The 26,296-nt window shown below is 32.6% G+C and overlaps 1 protein-coding gene and 1 long non-coding RNA gene across 4 annotated transcripts in view; both read right to left on the bottom strand.

Moving 5' to 3' along the window:
• Positions 1 to 391: 391 nt before the first annotated feature.
• On the bottom strand, positions 392 to 1,964 carry LOC145693307 (uncharacterized). The gene is made up of 2 exons (XR_014132742.1): positions 1,839 to 1,964; positions 392 to 721 (listed from the first exon to the last, which is right to left on the bottom strand). It is a non-coding gene; the product is annotated as an uncharacterized LOC145693307 (long non-coding RNA).
• Positions 1,965 to 12,873: 10,909 nt separating this feature from the next.
• Positions 12,874 to 26,296, bottom strand: part of LOC145693305 (alpha-tocopherol transfer protein-like) — a 103,097-nt gene continuing 89,674 nt past the window's right edge. For 2 of the 3 annotated variants that reach the window (XM_081769170.1, XM_081769171.1), the window contains exon 4: positions 12,874 to 13,151. In XM_081769170.1, the coding sequence (XP_081625296.1) occupies positions 12,893 to 13,151 (259 nt within the window). In that variant the 3' untranslated portion in view covers positions 12,874 to 12,892. The remainder of the gene's footprint in view (positions 13,152 to 26,296) is intronic. The other variant, XM_081769169.1, reaches the window with a different exon arrangement.

The raw sequence follows: 26,296 nt of genomic DNA, 5'->3' as shown, positions 1-26,296 counted from the left end.
ATTAAGTAAAGCAAAGGTGAAGGTGAGGAGAGTTACTCGTCAAGTTTTATTACCACAACTTTACAAGTCATTAATTTCTTTCAATATTCATTTAACAGCAAATAGATGAAATGTCTTGGCTAACATTTATTGATTTACTGTAGTGATGTTTGATGCCAACAAAACTAGCAGGTAACTGTGAACTCAAGTTGTTTTCGAGGTGTAATATACCTAAGTTTTTTATGTATATCTGGACTCCAAAAATAAACATAAAAAAATTTAAGTTTTGAAGTCCTTGTTCCATGGTCCTGGCGAACGGATATGGAACATTTGTGGTGCTTGTGAGAGTCAAAATTACAGTAATCATGTCTTAAGGTTTAATGGAATTAAAAAAAATAAAACTTTAGTCAAATTATGAGCAAATACTGTATTTGCATATTTCAAAGTCATACATAATTCCTTTAGTATAACTATGACTATGTTTCATTTAAATCATTTCTGATCACTGTTCCGTTTGAGATAACGCATAGGCCATACTGTGTTCAGAAACACATGTCCTTACGTTTACATGTAGGTTAAAATATGTAGAATTAATCCAAAGTTAATTGTCTGAAACTACCTTCCATTCCAAATATGTCACTGTGAGTCACTGATTTTCCCGGCCTCTTCCTCTCATTTGATTTCATATTTCCTAATTCCATTAACAACTTGCTGTTTGCAACTACTGTTTGAAACCATTTATCTGAAAAATAAATTACAGTTATTATTAATTTATCCCCTTTAAAACTGATTCTGAGTGTATGAGTTGAAGATTGTAACATGCGATCTAACTTTTGCTTTACTAATATTAATTCCAGTAATATTTATCATATAACTTTTGGAAAGTTAGAAACATTGCCTTATCCCTTTTCTTATGAGACCTAAGTAGATAAAACTTGAATGCTAAATACTTGAAACATATAAACAAGAAGCAACTTTGTCGTATACTGTATATTTGTACAACTGATATCAGATTAAATATTTAATACTTCATATTATTTTTTCTACGTTTATTTATAATTTAAATTTGTTTTTGACTAACGAAGTTAGTGGAGTGGGGATAATTAGGAATATTTTTTTTTACGGTAACGTTTGCGTGATGAATATTCATTTCCATATTTGTTTGCTTTATTTTAAGAAATTAAAAATGAATATCAAAACCTAAATTGAATTTATGATTTGAATGCTATGAAAGGTAAATAAATATGTATACTGTTCGATACACACAGTTTTGATATCATAGTACTAAGAAAGCATCTTCGTGTAGTATACAGAATATTATCATGTTTAATATTAGATATCATTACCCTCTTTAGATATAAATAATATGCCTGTACCGTAAAAAACGTTCTGGACACTTTCTTCCAGTAAATGTTTTATGAATTTGAGGATGGTCAATCAAAATTTGAGGGTTCTGTACCTAGATAATACTTGATAAACGACTTTCCCTGGACAACAGTGACACATATTATCAATTCAATTTATGTTAGTTTTACAAGGAAGAAGCCGTTGATCATCTTGGGAGCGAAGAGCAAAATGCCCTCGGTTGTGTGATGGATTTTAATATTTCCTAATCTAATATTCGTATAATTCCACAATTTTATTGCAATTAAAATAGGCAGTTATAGAATCTCATAAAGGAACTGCAACATATTAAATTTGGGAGTTGATAGCATGATCATTATCTAAAACGGAGACTTCTCAGAGTTTATTTAGTCAGTAGTCAGAATCGTTTCCAGCTATAATAAATGTTGCACTAAGAGAATAATACGTGATTAATATGGGTATACATCTATATTTTGAAGTTAGAAAGTAAGTACCATTTATATCTTTCCATTTTGCTTGTTTTCCTCCTAAGTCAGACGGCAGCATATATTTTGGAACCATCTCGTAGAATTCACTGCAGTCATTTCCAATGATTTTGATCTAATTAAAAGAGAACATAAGATTATCATTTTACATCTATTTCTATAAATATGATACAGGTGGATAGAAGTGACAAATTAGTTTATTTGTTTTCCCTCGTGACTATTACAGGGATGTATTACTTACTGTAAGATAAAAGAGACAGGGAGGCACAGAATCACTTCTGTTTTGACAATTTAATCTTCCGGTTGTGCAATTCAGATTTTCTGTATTAGTGTGTGATTAATACTAGATGCTAATTGTGAACTAATAAATGGTTAGAGAAAGAAAAAACAATATACGTATTATAGAATTTGTTCGATTTATTATTTTAAATTATTATTATTATTCGTTTTCAATAAATATTTACTCTTATTGTTGTGTATTATTCCTCTACTCATAACTACGTTTGATGTTTTAGTTTTTGTTGTTTTGTAGTTAGCTTAAAATGTAATTTGCCTATCTTTCTAGTAAGGAGACAAAAGGCTGTATGCCGATTCTTTGGTGTGGTAAATATCAATAAGGGTGACAGAATGCTTTACACTAGATACGGTCAGTATTTTAATGTTTATGGTAAAAGGAAGTTGTGTGAGTCTATAGTTGCGTGAGTTATTGAAAACAGGTACTGGAATATGAATCATAAATGTATCACGCTGCGTAATGAACAGGGAAACGTGAATTAAAGGCCAAGCTGATTCAAGATAAAGTTTGGCCGGTTTCGTACAAGATAAATAACACTAATATTAGGAATCATACCATGGAACAATATACTAATTCAGAAAGGGAGTCTATTAACAATAATAATACTACGTCTATGACTGACTTGAGTAAAGATGATAAGAATTTTGACCTAAAAATAGGTTTTCTTATTCTGCAAGGTTTAAATAACAAACAGCTAGCTGTAAACGTTTATGCTAAAGATAATATGTTTGACGTTCTTGGTGTAAGTGAACATTGGTGTCATTAAAATAAAATACCATATATTGTGATGGATGATTATTATGTAGCCAATAGTTATAGCAGAGGAAAACATAAACGCGGAGGTGTAGCAATTTATGTAAAAAAAAGTCCTATATGATGAAATGTAGTATATTATACTTAAACAATTTATGTAATGATCTACACTTTGAGGTTACAGGTATCTGTACTGAAGAGCTTAAGTTACTTAGTATCTGTTTATAGGTCACCTGACGGAAACTCCGTTATTTTCCTAGAAAATCTTGGAAAATATTTAATTTTTTAAGTAGAACTAGGTGGAAGTATTTTAGTGTTGTTGTTGGGGGTGATGTAAACTCCCACTTTGATGTAAGGCAGATCAAACGCAGTGTATCCGAATTATGTAACGTACTTAGAGAGTACAACTTCTACTATACGAATGACAAACCAACTAGAGGATTAGCCTGCCTTGACAACATATTTACAAATATAACAAAAGATCGTATATCTAGTGATGTAACAGTCTTTCCATTAGCAGATTATGATTCTGTCTGGATTAAAGTAGGTTCCGTTATTGCTAGGAAATGTATAATTGAGGAGAGTAAAATAATAATTACAATACCAATATCCAATGAAAGAATTTTACATTTTAGAAATTCATTGAATGGTGTAAATTTGTTGAATGCATTAACCCATTAGCGCCGTGCGTGATGGTCACAGCGGTTAGTATTTATGAAAATAAGTCTTGTGTAACAACTTTTAGTGGTTTCGTCACATTGTTGGTGTGGTCTACTAGGAGGAGGTTCTGGCTACGCTGTTCAAACAAAACAACTTCCACATTGCGGCGTGAATGCAACCTAGAGACTCAGTTATCAGCAGTGCGCAAGAAATAGAAGAAAAATGAAATCGTCCTCAAAGTAAGTATTAACAAATATTCTTATATCTTATCCTTTCAAGTGATTTTGTACTGGGTTTTATTTTAGAGATGTCAAAGTTTGTAACTAATTAGATTTGACTCACCTGAAAATATCTGGGGCCCGCTTATTCAAGTTTTTCATCAGTGTGATCGTGTGAACACGCACGGCGTTTAGGCAGATTTTTGTTTCTTACGTGCGTATGTAAAAATATAAATAGTACAGTAAAATTTTGCAGATTTGTCAATTTAGAACAGTTTATAAGTGATTTCATTTGACTTGCTTTATTCGTTCCACTTCTTTATTATTATTATTATTATTATTATTATTATTATTATTATTATTATTATTATTATTATTATTATTATTATAATAAATGACTTTTGCTAGTACTGTTTCTGGTAATTATATATTTTTTTGTTACAGAGGTCTTTCACTGCAACAAATCCTTGATATTTTGGAATCCGATGACGTGCAAGACGTACAAGACATATATCTTGAACCCCCGGAACCAAACATCTTTTCGGATGAAGATTCAGGAGAAGAGGATAGCAGTGGACTCATTGACAACCTTGCAGGGCGCCAACTTACCAGTCACGCTGAAGTAGTTTTTATGGATAACATCCGACTTAGTGAGGATGATACGCAAGATGAGTCACCAACAATGTCTCCCCAGCAGACGAAAGATAAGCATTTTAAGAAAAAGAAGACAGTGGCCAACTTTTGGACACATGATGGCATAAAAGCGTTCGCAACTGTGTTTCCTGAGGCAGATTTCTCGACATTTCGTGGAAATTCTACAGAATGTTTTAAAATGATTTTCGATGATGAAGTTTTAGATTTGCTTGTTTCGGAATCTAACAAATATGCTGTTTTCAAAAACTGTAATTCGCCTAGAATTACTAAAGACGAAATGAGAGTTTTTATTGCAATTGTTTTGCTTTCTGGGTACAATACAGTTCCTTCGAAAAGGTCGTATTGAGAGGGAGCAGGTGATGTAAGAAATGAACTGGTGGTGAGTGCTATGCGAAGAGATCGATTTTTAAACATATATCGTTTTGTTCACTGTGCTTATAATACTCGACCAACTGAAGATGATAAAATGTGGAAGCTGCGTCCACTCATGATGTTACTTCAAAACCTTTTCATTTCCTTATTTCAGCTAAAACAGAGTATTGACTTTGATGAATGTGTGTTGCAATATTTTAGTAAGCATGGTTGTAAACAGTTTATCCGTGGGAAACCTATCCGTTTTGGGTATAAAGTTTGGTGTCTAAACACTTCATCTGGATATTTGATTAATTTTGATGTATATCAGGGGGAAAATCTGAGAGGACGGAGTGAGTATGAAGAACAGTTTGGTAAGTGCGCAGCTCCTATGCTTACCATGATAAACGAGTTATTATCCAGTATGATATACCTACCATTCCACATTTACTTCGACAACCTGTTCACAGGAATTCGTCTTCTAGTGCACCTCAAGAGTAGGGGATAGAATGCTACTGGTACGATTCGAGAAAATAGAGTGCCCAAAGTCTGTCCTATTACAAATTCCAAGAAGATGAAAAAAAGAACACGTGGCACGTTTGAGGTAGCCAAAAATGTTAATGAAATTTGCGTTGTACGTTGGGTAGACAACTCTGTCGTCACAAATGTGTCTACATGTCATGGGATGCAGCCTCTTTCTAGTGTCGAGTGATATTCCCAGAGTGAAAAGAAGAAAGTGCGTGTTACTCGTCCATATGTATTCGGAGAATACAACAAGTACATGGGAGGTACTGATCAAATGGACCAGAATATCTCATATTATCGTATTGGGATCAGATCCAAAAAGTGGTGGTGGGCTCTCTTCTATTGGATGATTGACGTATCGGTACAAAATACATGGCTTTTGTTCAGAAAAACACAGAATAGACATCTCACACTTAAAATTTCGAAGGCACATTGTCCAAACTTATTTCCAAAAATATAAGACCGTACCATTAGGTACAGGGTGTCCAGCTATTTCTAAGTTCAGCAGTCAACAATATCGTGTAAGCGATGATGTTCGTCTTGATGGAAGAGACCATTTAGTGATTCGCTCTGAGCGTAGACGTTGTGCAGGTATATTGTATTCCTGCACAGTTTGTACGAAATGTTTCAAATGTAATGTGGAATTGAGCACTGACTGTTTTTTCAATTTCCGTAAAGTCCCATAGATAAGGGGCTCCATAAACTGACAATTCCATAGTCCCAATACTGTGTTTCTTTTTGTCTTCTAGTGTGTAACAGCTTGTAACACAATAAATGTTTTTCTTTCTTGCATATGTGTTAATAATTTAACAGGGCATCCATCTAATCATAATATTTGAAAGTATGTACTTAAACGCCTAGCGTGTTCATGTGATCACGGGGTACCCCAACGAAACCGTTTACGTCACGAACTAAAAATTTTTCATGGGTGATCTTTACACTTAAATAAACCAAAATTACAAATTTAATCAAAATTGATAACAAAAAATAATTCCGGCGTTAATGGGTTAACTAGACCTACATCTATGAAATCAACTAATAATACGTTCGAGCGTTTCGTGCAAGTTATTTTTGAATGTGTTTAATACATCTATTTCTCAAAGGAAAGTTAAAGTTAATACTAAGAAAAAGAATCTAAAAAAAAATAAATAATAATGCAAATTGGTATACTACCCAACTTGCAACTATGAAATGTACAGTTATGTCATTATTGCCATTATACAGATGGGATAAAAGTGAAAACATCAAAGAAAAGTATTTGAAAGCAAAAGAGGATTATAAATTAGCGTTAAATCAAACAAAAAATTACATAATGAAGCAAAAATTGAGGCAGCATCCAATAAATGTAAAGAAGCTTGGAAATTAATTAACGTGGTAGCTAAAGTTGGTAATAGGGATAGTATATCCATTTCCCCTGATGAACTTAACACATTCCTTATTCAATAGGTTGAGGAAATACGTAAAAATACAAATGTAAGGATCTCTGATATAACTGAACCGCATTCTAATAAATGGGTACAGAATAATTTAGTTTTTACCGTGGTAACAACCACAGTGGTTTTAGATATTGTTAAAAGAATGAATGTGTGTGTGTGTGTGTGTGTGTGTTAACAGGTTATTAAAGGATGATACAACGTGCTTTGAGAGAAGACAAATTTTAAGAGATTATTGAATATTTGGTTTTGAACTCTCAACTAATTATACTATGGAAATAAATACATTTCGAAACGATAATTTGATGACTAAAATACAATTAGTTTCTTCTGCTTCATTTCAAACTCGCATTATAAAACAATGAAATAATACTATTTAGCATTACGTATTAGAATAAATATTTCCGTAACTTGTAATTGCTACATCTTAGTAATCTTAAGCATGTATTATTAGGAAACTTCAAATATTTTATTTGGTGTTCTAAATTCTTATTACTTTCAAATATAATAACATGTACCATCGCAACGAATCTGGCTATGAAGATCAGTAAAAAATAGTTCAATTTTCTGGTTTGATGTCATCACACTTTACTCGCATACTTAGCATTAACGTGGTCCTCCTTTCCGAATCACGCCTTGAGAAGTTTATAAGTTTGCAAGTTATTATAATTATAATCTTTGCTATTATAATCGCAAGTTGTGATTACCATACAAGAAAATACTTGATCACTTCTTTGACTCTGCCAGTAGGCATGGTCTAGCGGTCTTAGCTATTAGGCTACTTATCAGAATACTTTTCTGTCTCTTGTTCGAATACCATGTAGAATATGATATTTACGTATTGTAGTTTTACATTCATCAGTCAATATATATTTCACATTCTCTCAGTTCGCCAAGCAAGTATTGAAGGAACAATTATTGAACATAAACCTGGAAAATAAATAAATTTTCGAATTTTGAGTTACGTCATTATTAAATTTATAAATCTTTCCGATAACTTATGAGTCCATGAATGTTTAGATATCACCATACGTAAAAAATAGAACAACATTAAATCAAAGTAAACAAATTGTTGCTAAAATAAATATATCAATTATCTGTGCTGGAATTATTCTACTCTTTTTTATTCTTGAATGTTTCAGAAGTATTATGTGTCTGTTGTCCACTTTAAATACTGTATGAGTATGTGGTGAGTTTAATGATCACATGCTATTAAGATTCCGGCAGAAAAGATTAACTCCTTTGTACATGAAGTCATGATATAAGGTCCGGCAATTGGCCGCCATTATTTCTTTATTCCTGTAGTAGTAAAAAATATATTAAGTTCGTTCACTCCATTCCTGCAGGATAGTGACAACTAAGTTTTTCGATTCTCGAAATATTTCAACATGAGAGAACAAGAATAGTATGTGGCGTTATCACTTATTCGGAGTAAAGTTAATAATTTATGAAAAATTATGATAATCATTTTGAATATTCTCTGGGAAAGAATGAATTTCCATAATGCTACGAGAAGCTTAAATGGTTAAATTATACTCATTTTTATTCATGTCTAAACTGATAACCTTTAGAAAAGACTTCCGTCTTCTGGGAAACATGACATCCAGAATGAACTGCCTCATATGAGTCTAACTGCCACTAGTGGAGTCAACATTAATACTATAAACCTTGAAATATTTTATAATGTATTGCGAAAAGCACTCAGGACACAGAATAATTGTGCAAATTCATTACTCGATTCTGTAGTATATGATATATTATCTATTGGAAAAACTCTTTTGACAATAAATTTTGAGAAAGAATATATATATATATATATATATATATATATATATATATATATATATATATATATATATATATATATAGCAAGAAATGATCCTAAATAACATGATAATCGTTTATCCTACTAGTAAGATTTGTTAATTAGTGTTCTCGTAAATGCTCGAAGATTGATCTAGTACAGTGAAAAATGCGAAGAAAGATAATCTCATACCACGGAATCGCAGATCTTATACTTCCTATACTAACGGCGTGTGTCGTTGTATGTTGATAATTCCATTGCTAATTTAATTAATCATAAGAAGTCATTATAGGTCAAGCGCGTTAAAATCAGTAACAGGTGAGTTAGAGAAATACAGGATGGACCTTGTAGGAGTTCAGGAGTTTAGGTGGAAGGAAATAGATGTGTGAATTCCGTAAATTTTACGGTCTCTTACGGGGAAGGAAATAAAAATCACCAATTAGGAACAGGGTTTTTTGGTTCACAAACGAATATTGTCAGCAATTAAGCGGGTTGAATTTGTTACTGACAGACTTTCTTTTATTACTCTTAAGGGCCATGGTGTGAAATTATTGTTTTAAATGTACATGACCCAACAGAAGATAAGGATGATGATATAAAAGACAGATTTTACGAAGAAGTTTAACGGATATTTGACCAATCCCCGGGATACCATATTAAATTTCTATTAGGGGATTTCAATGAGTAGGTAGGAAGAGAGGACATATTCAAACCGATTACAGGGAACGAAAGTCTGCATAAGAAAACTAATGACAGCGGTGTTGGACTCGTGAACTTTGCAACATCCAAATACCTAATTGTGAAGAGTACAAAATCCCCACATTATGAGGTTCATAAATACACTTGGACCTCACCAGATGGAAAAAAACACATTATGAAATTGATCACGTTTTATGAGATAGAAGAAGACAATCTAGTATAATTGATGTCCGGTCGTTTAGAGGGGCTGGTTGTGACACTGATCACTGCCCGGTAGCAGCGACAATAAGAGAGAGATTATCGTTGAATAAAGCAAGTATTCAATGTCCGAAAACGGAGTGATTTAATTTAAAGAAATTAGATCAGAGCCAGGTAAGAGAAAAAAACAGATTGAAGATAAAATAGATTCTCGACTTTAGAAGATTCGGAGTGCACTAGCGTTGAGGATACTTGGATTAAAATCAGAGATAGCATTAAAATTTCAGCAAAAGAAATATTGGGACACTCGAAAATACGTAGGAACAAACGATGGTTCGACCTTGAATGCATTCAACTAGCAGAAAAGAGAAAACAGGCAAAATTACGCTGGCTACAAAATCCGAGTAAAATAACTACATACAATTACGTAAACATTACGCGGAAACTTCCAAAAGTTTTCGAACAAAGAGACGTATTTTTTTCAAAAGCTATAATTAAGGGACTTGGTGATAATAGTAAAGACAAAAAACATTGGGGACATGTATAAGAGGATCAAAGAATTTAAGAAAGGTTATCAACCCCGTGCTTATATATTAAAGGAAGCTGACGGAACAGTTCTCACTCATACGGATAGATCTTAAATAGAGGGGAAAAATTTCTTTAACGATTTGCTGAACACGCAGCCAAAAATTAATGTGCGTGAAGAAAAAGAGATACACACCGCAGAACTGTATATTTCAGATCCCAATTGAATAGGAAGAGAACCCGCTATAAAGAAATTAAAGAAACACAAATATCCGGGTGTAGACGAAATTCCGGTTGAATTAATATTAGCTGGAGGCAAAAAATTGTGGAGCAAGATACAGAAATTCATTCTCCTTATGTGGAACAAAGAAGAATTGCCACAAGAGTGGAAAGAATCAACCATTGTTCCAATTCACAAGATAGGCCACAAAGCTGACTGTAATAATTACCGACGCATCTCTCTTCTGTTAACACCCTATAAAATCCCTTTAAATATTCTATTAGCAACATTGACCCCAAACGCAGATGAAATTATTGAAGATTATCAGTGCGGATTTAGACGATATATACCAACTATCGACCATTCGCCAAATACTCGAAAAAAGTGGGAATACAATACCCCGGTTTATCAACTATTAATTTATTTTAGAAAGACGTACGACCCGTTTAGGAGAGAAGAATTATACAACGTTCTTACAGAACTTGAAATACCGAGAAATCTAATTAGCTTAATTAAGATATGTTTAAATGAATCCTAAAGTAAGGTCCGGGTAGGAATTTCTTGTCCACGAGCTTTCATGTTGAAAATGGCCTGAAACAAGGAGATACGTTGTCGCCCTTATTATTCCACTTTGTTATGGAATACGCTATGAGGAAAATCAAAGATAGCAACCAGGGTCTACAGTTGAACAGTATTCACCAGGTTATGGTATACGCTGATGATGTAAATTTAATACGAGATGACAGGAGAACAAGAGAAAGAAATGCAGAGATCTATTTAAACGCTTACAGGGACATGGGTTTAGAAGTAAGTACAGAGAAAAGTAAATACACGGAAGATCGTCGGGACCATAATACGGCTAATTATGAATGGGTTAAATTATTAAATAATATTTTTGATAAAGTGGATACTTTTAGATAGGCCTATCAAGGATCAATATTAACGGATGAAAATCATAATCATGAAGAAATTAAATGTCAAGTGAAAGCAGGGAATTCGTGTTACTATTCAGTTCAAAATCTCTTGTCGTCGCAAATTCTGTCGACGAATTTGAAGCTTAAAATATATAAAACGATAATAATGCCTTTTGACCTGTATGATCGTGAAACATGATCGCTTTCTCTGATAGAACATAAACTAAAATATTTGAGAACAGGATCCTGAGACGAATATTCGGACCCAAGAGGAACGGGAATGGGAAATGGCGGAAACTTCATAAGGACGAACTACATAATTTATATGGTTTGCCAAACATTGTTAGGGTCATCAAGTCTAGGAGGCTTTGGTGTGCAGGTTATGTAGCTAGGGTGGAAGAAAGTAGAAACGCTTTCAAAGTCTTGATTGGAAGGCCAATCGGAAAACGACCATTAGGAAGAACTAGACGCAAATTGTAGGACAATATTAAGATGGATCTCGCAGATATAGTAATACAAAGTAGAAACTGAACCCAGTTGGCTAAGGAGGAAAGTCAGTGGAGAGGTTTTGTAAACGCGGCACTGAACTTCCGGGTTCCAAAATCATAGAGTTAGATAATTATATTGCAAATACTGACAATTCGGTTAAAAAGGGACCTTTGGGCAATATTAACCCTCGACGCGCGAGTGTAAAAGAGATCAGTAGACCGTGATATTTATGTCTGAAAACACGACCACACAGATATGTAAACAAACAGACATCTCAAGCAATCACAGGATTACAAGATTAATTAATAGATAATGATTTTCCTAGTAATCGGAATATTATTACCAATTATTTCCTGTTACCTATTACCCACTGGAAAGTATGTTATGTACAGGAAAATATTTAAGTACTGCCAAAGGAGTCTTTAGACCAGCAATATGAATGAACTCTTATGTGTACTGGTATTAACTCATTTTCGGTTATCATTTACATATGCCACGTTAGTAAACAGTAAGCAGTATGTCATATAAATGTTAACACTGTGTATTTAATTTTATAATGTATTTATTATACTACTTTACCTTGTTATTCAAATAATAATTTCCAAGTAAATACATCTATATATATAAAAGAGAACGTACAAATCCTTTGTTCCCTCATCACGCTAATACGGCTGAACCAATTTCTTTTATTTTTGGGGGGTTATTAGGATTTGGACCCTAGATGGTTTTTATCATATCACTTTAATTTTTAATTACCAGTGTCTTGAGATAATTGACCATTCAAGTGTCCATAACGTACAAATCCTTTGTTAGATCATCATAGGTAAAAATAAACGTATTTATATGCAACCCGCATGACCGTGTCACTCGGCGGGTTAACATAAATGACAGGCGATATAATGTTAAGATTTACTGCAATCTTCTATGGTTTTTATCATATCACTTGAAAGCGAAAAAGTAAAAATTATCTAAGTAACAAAGTTTATTGCGTTCCGGGGTGACCGCAGCGAAGCGGGGTGAACGCTGCTAGTGCAATATAAATAGATTTAAGTAAAAGGATTGCACTGTTCGGATCATCTCCACTATTAACAAGACTCTCTATATGAAACATTTAGTGGGGAATAAGTAAACGGCGAAACAATTGCTTCCTTTATGCTGTTTTATACACTTAGATACTAATAAATATTTTTTCTTTTTGCTTCTCACAATCCGTGTGCGAGACATGCAGATAAATCAGAAATGTAAGATTCTAACTTACGTATTTATTTAATCTAGTTTAAATCAATTTATTTATTCTAATTTATTTTTAGAGAAATACCTTATTTTTAACTTACGAGAAAAGAGGTAGCAAACTTTTTTATAATCGTAGGTGTAAGTTTCAGCAAATGTGATGCTGTGTAATTTTGAGCGTCTACAACTACGATGCTACCTCTACGCATAGTTTCAATCTCGTACAATAAATCCAAAGTCATTAGTCCCATCTTGATTCCTGTGTGAGTATCATAATCGTCTGGATTTGGGGGGAATCCAACGAGTACAACTAAGTAACCATCAGGAGTTAGTTGCGGAAGAGGAGTAACCAAACTGTAAGTGTAAAAGATTACTTTAATAATAATAATAATAATAATAATAATAATAATAATAATAATAATAATAATAATAATAATAATAATAATAATAATAATCAAATAACTCATTAGAATAACAAAGAATTTTTTATGCTACAGCTCCTGTACGAGAAAGTGGAAGTACGAGAAAGAATTACACATAAGGTTAAACTGGCTACATTCAATCTGTTATCAAAATATACTTACCCTATGAATAGCCCTGTCGCTTCTACTAGTTATTTCCTATCACACTACTGCATCGGCATTACAGACTGAAGTCTGTCATTTTGATTTCTACAACAAATTATACTGGAGTACAGGTATAGGGATTTCAACTAGTTCCTCCCTGAGTGGTTTCCCCGATGAAATATCTATGAGATCTAATATATAAACGTTATTTTACCAATGCAAAGCACAAAAATCAATTGTGGCATTAGAGCTTTCGATATGAACGTCGTAAAAAGGAATAACACATATTCCCGTTACCAGTCTCATGTTGTGATAGAACCAAAAATTATGATTGGATATGTTTTTGATATATATCCTCACCTGGTCCTTTTTTATTGAGTGCAAACGTAGTAAAATACATAATTATGTTTGTTCTCCCTGATTTTGTGCATCTTAATCCCTGAGTTGCTGTCCTAAGATCAGTGATCTAAAGGTACAAGTGATCACCCCTGTAAATTTTGGCAAGTATACTTTGCCCGACCTACTAAATGTTGAGAGGTGAATATATAGCCACTCCCTTTAAATACTGGAAATTTCTAAATCAAAAAATTTGATATGGTAGTATCTGACGAGAATATATACCTCTGTAAGCTTGGTTTGTCTACCTCTTACCTTTAATTTACTAAAAATGTGCCAAAAATTTAAATATGTAATGTTTCTGACCTTTTTAAAACTCTTATATAACCTTTATTTCCTTATGTTTTGTAGATGAGTACAGGGATCCATTCCATTTTACAGGACAATTTTTCATTGGCCCATCCCCTTCAAAATGTGGGGATAGTACACTCAACTCTTGCATTTAGGAATTATCAAAAAATATATACATTGTAATTTTTTCCCGGGAACCAAATATAATTTCTGGGAATTTATTTGCTCCAACTTATTCTTTCTAGGAGTCTTATTCTTTCAACTTATTTTCTAGTTGCTGCAATTTAAAAATATATATCTGCATACGCAGGCACACATATAGTAGAAAATAGTATATTATTGACCTAATTTAATTCTTTGGATTAGGGTTTCTGACTTTAGGGTTTATGGTTGAGTAAAGAGGTCCGTTTACTTTATAGGATATGAGAACAATGATGCTCCCTTCTAAAAATTTTGGACTATCAAAAAATTGGTAAATATTTCATGGGACATTAATATATAACTCTGTAAATAGCAATGATCCTGCTTGTTCTCTCCCATGGATGGAAAATTGGCAAATATTAGTATTACCATTTCTTTACCATATGCTCGGTTATTTACTTAATTTATCTTCCTTGATGAGCTTTATTGCGATACACGAGTATATGGTTGAGTATAAGAATCTACACTCCTTCATCAAAAATGAGTATATTGATGTTTTCTTCTCGTAATTTGAGATTGGTATGAAGGAATAGTCCCTAAATTTAAGAATTGTCGAATCATAAAGTTTAGTAAATGTTCTCTAGGAATTGAATATATAATTATAAATTTTGCTGGATTACCTTCTTTGCATTTATGATAAAATGCTTGTACTATATGTAAGTGACACTTTGTATTTTGGCGAAAAATTTCAATAAGAGTATGGAGGAGTGCATTCCACTAAAATGTTGTGCGAGATATGATCATGCGGATGAGTAGCTCAGTTTCTTCTTTGTAAATAGAACAAATACCATGAGACAATTTTCTAGGTACATTTCTCTCAGAGGATATGTTCAAACCGATTATAGGGAAGGAAAGTCTGCATAAGGAAAGTAATGACAACGGTGTTAGACTCGTAAATTTTGCAACATCCAAAAACCTAATCGTGAACAGTACAAAATTCAAACATCGCGACATTCATAAATACACTTGGACATCACCAGACGGGAAAACACATAATCACATTGATCACGTTTTAGTAGATAGAAGAAGGCAATCTATCATAATTGATGTCCGGTCGTTTACAGGGGCTGATTGTGACACCGACCACTACCTGGTAGCAGCGATAATACGAGAGAGGTTATCGTTGAATAAAGGTAATATTCATTGTGCGAAAATGGAGAGATTCAATTAAAAGAAATTAGAAGAGAGCCAGGTAAGAGAGAAATACCAGATTGAAGTTTCGAATAGATTCTCGGGTTTAGAAGGTTCGGAGTGCACTAGTGTTGAGGATACCTGGATTGAAATTAGAGATAGCATTAAAATTTCAGCAAAAGAAAAATTGAGACACACGGAAATACGTAGGAACAAACCATGGTTCGACCAGGAATGCATAAAACTAGCAGAGAAGAGAAAAGAGGCAAAATTACGCTGACTACAAAATCCGAATGAAATAACTACACAAAATTTGCAGATATCAGGCGGGAAACTTCCAAAACTTTTAGAACAAACAAACGCGATTTTCTGAAAGCTAAAATTAAGGAACTTGAAGATAATAGTAAAAATAAAAACATCCGGGACATGTATAAGAGAATCAACGAATTTAAGAAAGGCTATCAACCTCGTGCTTATATATTAAAGAAATCTGACGGTACAGTTCTCACTGACACGGATAGCATCTTAAATATATGGAAAGATTTCTTTGACGATTTGCTGAACACGCAACCGAAAACTGATGTGCGTGGAGAAAAGGAGATACACACCGCAGAACCGTATATTCCAGAACCCAACCGAATAGAAGTAGAAAATGCTATAAAGAATTTAAAGAAACACAAATCTCCGGGTGTAGATGAAATTCCGGCTGAGTTAATTTTAGCTGGAGGCGAGAAATTGTGGAACAAAATACACAAACTCATTCTCCTTATCTGGAACAAGGAAGAATTGCCACAAGAGTGGAGAGAATCAATCAATCAATATTCCAATTCACAAGAAAGGCGACAAAACTGACTAATAATTATCGAGGCATCTCTCTTCAGTGAACATCCTATAAAATCCTTTAAAATACTCTATTAGCATGACTGACCCCATACGCAGATGAAATTATTGGAGATTATCAATGCGGATTTAGACGAAATCGATCAACTATCTACCAAATATTTACCATTCGCCAAATACTCGAAAAAAAGTGGGAATACAATACCCCGGTACATCAACTATTTATTAATTTTAGAAAGGCGTACGACTCGGTTAGGAGAAAAACATTATACAACGTTCTTACAGAACTTGGAATACCGAGAAAGCTAATTAGATTAATTAAGATATGTTTAAATTAATCCCAAAGTAAAGTCCGGGTAGGAAAATTTTTGTCCACGAGCTTTCACGGCGAAAATTGCCTGAAACAAGGAGATGCGTTGTCGCCATTATTATTTAACTTCGTTCTGGAATACGCTATAAGGAAGATTAAAGATAACAACCAGGGACTAGAGTTGAACGGTATTCACCAGGTTATGGCATATGCTGATGACGTAATTTTAATAGGTGATGACAGGAGAACAATAGAAAGAAATGCAGAGACCTTATTAAACACTTGCAGGGACATGGGTTTAGAAGTAAATGCAGATAAAACTAAATACACGGAAGTGCGTCGGGACCGGAATACAGCAAACTATGGATGCGTTAAAATATTAAATAATACTTTTGATAAAGTGGATAGTTTCAAATACCTATTATCAATATTAACAGAGGAAAATCGTATTCACGGAGAAATTAAATGTCGACTAAAAGCAGGGAATTCGTGTTACTATTCGGGTCAAAATCTCTTGTCGTCGCGAATTCTGTCGAGAAATTTGAAGCTTAAAATATACAAAACGGTAATCATGCCTGTTGTTTTGTATGGCTGCGAAACATGGTCACTTACTCTGAGGGAAGAACATAGACTGAAAGTATTTGAGAACAAGATCCTGAGACGAATATTCGGACCCAAGAGGAACGGGAATGGAGAATGGCGGAAACTTCATAACGAGGAACTACATAATTTATACTGTTTACCCAACATTGTTAGGGTCGTCAAGTCTAGGAGGCTTAGGTGGGTGGGTCATGTAGCTAGAATGGAAGAAAGTAGAAACGCTTTCAAAGTCTTGACAGGAAGACCAATCGGAAAACGACCATTAGGAAGACCTAGGAGCAGATGGGAGGACAATATTAAGATGGATCTCGCAGAGATTGGAACACAAAGTAGAAACTGGATGCAGTTAGTTAAGGATAGAAGTAAGTGGAGAGCTTTTGTGAACGCGGCATTGAACCTCCGGGTTCCATAGGCCATAGAGTTAGTTAGAAAAATGAAAAAATGATTTTTCTTCTTTATGGCTTGAATATATATTTTTATAAACGTGGACAGTTCATGTTGATATCTTGTCTGGGCAAAATGTGTTAAAACATTTATATTTTAGAAAATTTCACCATATCTAAAACGGGAGATGTTTTTTGTTATAAGATTATATAGATTAATACAGAATGAAATCTACGGTTACTGTTGAAAACTTTCTGGTGAAATCTGATCTGTTCATTCCTACCTGTAATTCCAAATTTTGTAATGAAAACCTGATTAGTAATTAGAGTAAGCTATTAATATACATTAACAACTTCATACTTTGAATCATAAGATTGCAGTTCTGACATTGTTGTAAAACTTTAGGACTAGTAACCTGGTAGATAATTATTTAAATCAATTTATATTTTACAATAACAATGTATCACTGTAAACTTTAGTTGCAACTTACAGTTTAAGATCATTGGTGGAAAGTTACATTTGATAAAATCTAATTGGATGATCACTTTAATTTGTTTGTTTATTTTTTCGAAACCTTCTGCAAGGTAATGTTTAAATTTGGTTTTTATTTATTAAAATTCGACCACGGATTGATTTTAAAAAAAATAGTTTAGTAATTTGAACCCCAACATTGTACTTACGACTCATAATCTAAGGTCATTAGTGTAAGGTTATCCTTATTGCTATCTGATTGGATAGTATTTGAATTACTTTATAAAATTTTCCAAAAGTGCTATGTAAAACCTTTAATTATTAAACATTTGAACGTTAATACTATAGTTATAACTCATAATCTGTCAGTAGTGGATAGTTATTCTTGACTCATTTTAATTGACTGATCCATTTTCAATCCTTACTTTATTTCTTAGAGGGTTTCAAAATTTTTGTCTTATTATTTTTGACCACCCTTTGAATATTTTATTTTGAAAATTTTCGAATCTTAAGTTTGTAGTCACCACTCGTACTATGAGGTCATTTTGGGAACATTTACATTTACGACATGAAACCTAATACGTAATAATTAAAGTATATTAGTATGTAATAATAACAGTTCTACACTTTAAATTGTATTCACGACTCGAAATCTAACATAAGATGATTAGTAGACAACTGCCCTTTGATGCAATCTGACTAATCATTTTGAAATATTAATTTTAAAGAAATACATGCGTAGATGCCTCATCACGGCGAAATTAGAATACCCCTAACTTTACAGTAATAATATGATGCCTTAAAATAGATAAAAGATAATCGATAAATGGAACAACAACTACCTAGACAATATTATTTTACATGAGATATTGTTGTCATGATACATTTATCGGCTTTCGATTTCCAACCATTTAGAAAATCGGTATTTATTTTTGTATTTCTAAATGGCTGCAAACGGAAAGCAACTAGGTGACTCTTGATAACAGCATCTCGTGCAAAATAATACTGTCCAGGGCGATCTTGTTCCACATTTTGATTATTTTTCATCTATTTGATGATATCACATAATTACTTTAAAATTAAAATTATTTTAATTTCGCACTGATAAGGCCTCTTAAGGAACTCAGACTTAAATCTTCGATCACTCTCTAAAAATTGTAGTCTGAAAGTTTGTTGAGCCATAGGATTGTAGTTGTGACTCATGGTCTAAGGTTTTCGATATAAAGAAAGTTAGAATTTAAAATCCTGAAAGCTAGTTATTAAATCCTTTGGATGTATATCAATTTGAGCTTTAGTCACAGGTCATAATCTAAGATTCATGTTGCTATTTGATTGACTGAGCATTTTCAAAATATTCTGCAACATTTTAAAGGTTTTCAGGTTTAATAATTTTGCAATTGTTAAATGCTTTTAAAAAAGTTTCTGCGTAATCCTTTTATATAGAATTAATTGTTTTGAATAGTTAATAATTACTATTTTAAATTTGTAATAATTTTTTATTTATATGCACACATTTGTTTAAATTTTTGAGAGCTATTTTTTAATTTTGTTCCTATATTTTATTTAATATTTTTTAAGTTTTAAAATGTTTCCACACATTCCATTTTTCTGAAATTGTTATTAAATGTTTTAGTTTGAATATTGTTTGCGCTGGTTGAAGAAATGCTTAACTTAAAAAGTTTGCAGAGACGTTTCTTAAATTGATGACTAACTAAAAATCTACTTCAGTGAACAGTATTTACATGTGGAAAGAAATGAACAAACTGTAAAGATTAAAACATCTAGTAACACTATACACAAAAATTGCGTTTTCATGATGAAATCATACAGTCAGAATAAATTTATAGAATTGCACCATATCCATTTATAATTGTCTTTGATTATTTAATACTTGAAATACAAACATATTACCTAAAATTATATTTCTTTTATTCTTTACAAACATAACTGTTACACAAAGTTTTTAGCCTTAAACATTCATGTTGAGCAAAGAATTCGTATATTCCTTATTCGGTTTGTTGTACAGTTTTAATTTTGCAGTACAATTTAAATTCAGCAGATTTCTTCTCAATCCTTTGGCAATATCAATACATGGAAAGCCATTGTCTTTATTGTCACATAAACTGTCTATCAATAAAATTGTGTATACACAATCTATGTCAACATGCTTACCATGTTTATGTAAATGTTGTACGAGATGCATTCAATCCTCAAACTAGTATTTCTTTGGGAACATACACTTGTTTTGCAAACACAGTGCAACGCACTTGTAAATTTATTCAATTGAGTTTGTAACAGGTATACAATATTACGCTGCACATACGTTGTACTTTTCTCTCATATAAGGACCATTTTCACATGAAGTACTATATGTTATGCTGATGTAAGCTACAGTATCGGCTTCAATATGCAGAAATTAACATTATTTTCAACTTTAACGTGTAACATTATTTCAGGCATTTTGTACCAAATCTGAATTGATGCTACCTTCCAATAAGTCCTACTTTAAATAAGTATAGAGTACTGGTATTTGAAGAAAATAGTCCTGTTGTCTTTCAATTTCTATGAGTAGGTACCTTGGATGCAAATTACCATTCTTAACGCATTCAAAATTCATAAGGGATTCCAATTAAAACCTTGTAAGATTATCTATGATAGTATCAAGTTATGAGAAATAGTCTGATGTAAAATAAGAGGCTCGATAAATGATTACAACACATAACCTGTGTTTAGAAACTGTATACAAGTGTCCATGATGACTTTACGACAAAAGATACTATTTTGAAGATAGTTATATACGAGAACAACGATAAACGAACGTGATGCAAATCTGCTGATATTGCATAGACTTGTTTTGACATGTATTATTGCGTAATGATGATATAATTCTTGTGGACAGTGTTGCCGGATGTATTTGCTCCAAACACTTTCAATTTTTTCATCGAATTGGAGAATATTTTTAACTGAGTTAAAACGTTTCAGGGAGTGAAACAATTTAAATACGATATTACAACTAAAGTTTCGTAGTTAAACTATGTTTCTTTTAAACAATAACAATTTTTAAAATAGAATATTTAGTCAAAAATTTAAAAGAAAATTAAATGAGCAAAAATTTAGACACTTTTAAAATCTTAATCAAAAGTATAGATGAAATTAAAATATGCTTAAAAATTAACTTTTTAAAAAAGTGTAAAATATTAAAATGTTTAAATGGGATAAATAAAAATTATTTAAAAGATGTACACTAGTAGAAAAAAGTAAAAGAAAAATAATCAAATTTTCAATTATAATCGATGAGTTCAAATTTTTAAAACCTCATAATATTTAACCAAAAAATTTAAAAAACACTTGAAATTATGAGAAAAAATTACCAATTGTAGTTTTCCACTAACGACCTAAGGCTAGTTGTGACTAAACTTCCAAATATCAAATTATTGTTGCCATTTACCAAAACATTTAATAATTACGTACACTCTAAGTCCTTTTTTCTTCAATGACATTTGAGAATGAGTTGTAATTTTAGTTTTAAGATTCAATAAATGTTGAAGCTAAAATTAGAAAAACTGATAAAAAGATGTTCAGTACTTTTATTAAATACTAAGCAAAGATTTGAAAGTAATCAGTCTTTCAGATTGCACGAAAGACAGTTTTTCACTAATGGACTTAAGCTGTCTTAACTTCAACACTAAAGATCAAAAATATTTGAGCTAAATATTTTATACAAAACTTGTGAAAAAATAAAAGTAAAAGATTTCAAAGTGATCACCCAATCTGATTGCATGAAGAATAACTTTTCACCAAGGATCTTAGAACATAAGTCGAAACTAAAATACTACGTTTCCAAAAGTTTAAACTAAAATTTTAAGGAAGATCGAAAATTACTCCAATCATTTTTAAAACTAAAAGTTTAAACAAATCCTTACAATAACGTTATAGGAAATACAAACAATATTTAGAAGTATTCTGCCAATCAGATTGCATCGAAATGTAATTTGCAAAAAAATAACCTTAGAATATTTGCTTCAACTAAAGTTCAAAGTAATACATTGTTATCATTGCATATAAATTTGTTTAAATAATTACCTCTCAGGTTCCAAGTCCTCAAATATTTACACCAATGATCTCAGACTGAGTCATAACTTCAGTGTCATGATTCAAGATATGAATAGCTAAATTACAATAATAGGTTACAGTAAATACCTATTAGGTTTGAAGCCGAAAATTTGGGAGTACAGGTAGAACTCAATAGATGCCAACAAAGATAATACTTCTCCAATTACCTTAGACTATTTTGTACTAATCATACGTCATACCAAGATTCCCAGCTTAAATATGTTAACAATCCCCAAATTTTTTAATGTTTTGCCAATCTAAGAGATGAACATAATTCTTTCACATTTACAAATGTATATACCGAAGTCGTATAGAATAATAACTATTTTCTATTTCTTTTACCAGTTCTCAATTTAAGGATGAGTCAATTGTGAACAATGTCTCAAGGTACTCCTCTACTACTCAAAAGATGAAAATATATTTATCAACATAATGATATCTTAGAACGAAACTTCATCTTAATGGACCTTGAGGTGCTACATTCAAGATTTTGCCTAATACCAATTGAAATTTCCTACAAAAATTCTATATTCCAAAATATAAAATGTTAATTACGAACAGTATTGACACATTTTTATCGTAGAAAAATACAAGGTTAAGCAATCAAATTTATAGTTATGTTTTCCAGTATTAGAAAACATTCACTAAATTTTATTTTTTGACAATTCCTATAACCAAGGAGTGAGCCAACTCACCCTTCCCAAATTTTAAGAAAAGAGGTTTAATATATCCACATCCTGTGAAAGTGAAGAAACAAATGTTCTCAACAACATACCCATACGTTGCAGCATGGTCCACTCATTTTTTTTTTATTTCACAGGTTGTTCTTAGTAGCTTTGACAGTTTTCCTTCACCTCATGTTAGGTCTGTAGTCGTAAAGGTGCCAGTAAGTGCGGTAAGAGGCGATAGCTTCCAAAAACCTTTTTTATTATTGAATAATAGTTCTGTTGATTTTTAAGTTCATATTATTGAATTTGTCAATAATGTACGGGAAATTTAGTCTTTATTTTACTTTGTTTTTTGATTTTGAAGTATTATGAAGGTAATAAATGGTGTACAGTTGTACTCTATTTTGTACTTTGATAAGAAGAAGCATGAAAAACCTGTATTTTCTACCAATTTACAGCCGATAAGTAGTTATCTCCTTGCACGTTACTGTGCATCTTTTGTTTCCTTGTGGTGTTTTGTGTTCGTTTCTAATGGTGTATCGTTGTGTCCTATTTTGTAATTCAAATATGAAGGAAGCTAGTAAGAGCTGTATTCCACGAATTTCCAGCAGAGACGAAAAGATGCGAGAAATCGATTAAGGTGATTTTGTGAGAAATGTTTGTTCCTAATATTAATTATCCATCTTCAGTTCTTTATTCACATTTCAAACGAAATGATGACACACAAAGTGGTACGTATAGGCGGGTGAAATCGAACTCAGTACCAAGAATATTTCCTATCTTTTCTATAAAGTTAACAATATTATCGAACAAAGGCGAGTCCTAGCAAGCATAAATCTTCTTCTTTCAAAGATATGTAAAATGGAGAAGCTGTCTTCGTTCCTTTCCTCAACGTAAGGTTTCAAGTTGTTCGTAAAAAATTAAGCGAAATGAAATCTTTCAGTTTTACGTCCCACGATTATGCAGGTTAGGCTAAAGGAGACGGTGATGGTGATTAATGAATGAAATGGTGGAATGAAGAAAGTGGGAGGAAATTGGTGAATCCCGAGGAAACCCGCGCACACGGTGTTTGTCCACAACAAAGTTCACTTGGCGGGGGCTGAGATCGAACCCGGGACCCCTAGCACCATAAATGAACACTCTAACACTGAGCCACCGCAGCCTCTCAAGTTGTTCGTTTTTGCCTGAGGAAATCATTAATAGATCCACTTAAATTGAGTCACTTAACGCTAACAAATTGAGAAGACACATTAATAGATTACGTGTGACAGTTTTTTATTTCAGGAGAAGCAAAAAGAGTAAGCGTAGCAACAGAGAAACTGCAGCTTTTTGCAGATGATATCTTTCATTAAGAACTTGAGGCTATGAAGGAATCGTTGATTGGAGTAGTATGCATGTAAAGTTTATTCTAGAGCAACTGCTTAACTATAATAACTATATAAGTAAAACAGTGGCATAATTAGGGAATGTGTAATTTCTCAATACTTTTCTCCAAAGAACCATTTTTATGTATGCTGAAGACGATTTGAAAGACCCATGTGTAAGAGAAAACTTGATGTGTAAAATAATATGTGGGTACTGGTGATTACCCCAGCGTGAAATAACATGGATTAAAGAACGTTTAACTTTAAGTAATATAATGTTTTTCTTTACTGATTATAGATAAAGATGCAGATCTGAGGCTACTTAAGATCGAAAACTAGACGGTTTCTCGGCTATAAAAATAATTCATTCTGTCAAATACCTCAATTGTCATAGATACTCCAACAACAGAAAAAGGGCAGGAATATGTTGAAGACCTAAAAAGAAGTTTTGGCCAATCGTATTGTAAGTCTTGTTATAAGAGGGCTTTCAGTCAGGTATAACATCTCTTAACATCTCCTTACGAAATAACTGCCTAGCCGCGAATTGCACAACTTACGTAGCATTGCATGTTATTCAGGAAGTAAAGAAATGCGGTTTTGTTATAATTTGATTTTTTGTCACAGCCACAAAACAAACAAAAAATAATGTTGTTCATTACATTTAGACATTATAAATATATTAGATGAAAACAGGAAGTAGTTTCCAAGCATCTGTCAGTGACATATTTTGAAAAACGCCGGAAGAGAATTTATTGCTAGAGAAATCACTGATGGTACTGAACTAACTTCAGAAGAATATTTGCAACTCTTGTTTACACTGCAGAAAGATGAAGTGGTAAGCCTTTTAGTTATATGTCCGAAAAAGCTCAGTAAACTTAGTTTGTCGAGGAAATAAATATCAGAAGGGCCTAGGAAATATTCTTACCGTTAGTAATTGGCGTTATTCGAAACCTGAAAGATATCTCAACTACGCATGTAGAGGTATCCAATATCAAAGATTCTGAGGTCACATTGATTTTCATGGCAAATATTAGAAAATTGTTCACTATACACGACGTAAACAACACACAACACCATGTAAAAAGCAGAAGTTATAGTATACAATATTTTATCTTATATGACAGTTCTCTTGATCCATCGGATAATAATTTTCTCTCTTAGTTAAAGACCATTAGGGCTGCAAGCGTGATGCCTGAGAAATTATTTCTAACGTGAAAGACGTACGATGCAATCACTCTAACAACTAAGCCAACTATTCTCTTCATAAAGTATCTGTTGAAAAATGGATATCAGTATGTTGTTACGCGATTATTTACTAATGATCATGTTGAGTCGTTGTTCAGTGATTTGCGCCGTGTTTCAGGTCCAAATGATATTTCGAATGGAATAGGTGTGAATTTTTGCACGCAGAAAATACTGAAAACTTAGATTTTATTCGCCTCTAAGTTCAACAATGTAAAAGAAACTTTCATTCCAGCTTAATATAGGGTTCCTTTCAACAATTGGAAACATCAGACGCCATAATTACACAACAGTTTATCTTTCATTCAGTGTGAACATCTTACAAGACTTATGTTACAGGAATCAGCAAATGAATCTGAAACTTTTGTAATTGATAGTCATGTATATTCATTCACTGCACAATATTAATTTGTCAGTTGTAGTATATTTACCTCTTGCACTGCAATATAGACTTAATAAAAGCGAGGAAGGGAGAAGGAGACCAAGGCCAAGTGTAATGCCAGATATGAAAGGCTAACGTAAGATCAGAACCACAACAATTGTTTCGGGCTTGGTATTATTCATTACTATCACTGATAAATAATTTGGTCTACGTCTACAGTGTGCAAAACCAAGACTCGATTATGTAACACGAAAGTCGAAGTACAAGACCAAGACCAAGATCATAGTACTAAACAAGATAAAATTACACTTTGATCCTTGAAATTGTCAATTCGATATAATAGCCAACTTTTTTCCAAGACCAAAATTACTATGGCCTTGATCTTAGAACAAAGTTGGCTATTATTACGAAATTTCCAATGCAAGAATCAAACTATAATTTCATCTTGTGTAGTATTTAATATTTCGGATATTTGAATACTTGGCCTAGACTCCATGGACTACGATACATAAATGCGCACTCCTGAATAATGAAGTGCGT

This window comes from Thermobia domestica, chromosome 8, assembly GCF_964235325.1.
Source record: "Thermobia domestica chromosome 8, izTheDome1.hap1.1, whole genome shotgun sequence".
Classification (NCBI taxonomy): domain Eukaryota; kingdom Metazoa; phylum Arthropoda; class Insecta; order Zygentoma; family Lepismatidae; genus Thermobia; species Thermobia domestica.
Note: the sequence above shows the minus strand (reverse complement) of the source record. Positions and strands in the feature narration are given on the sequence as shown.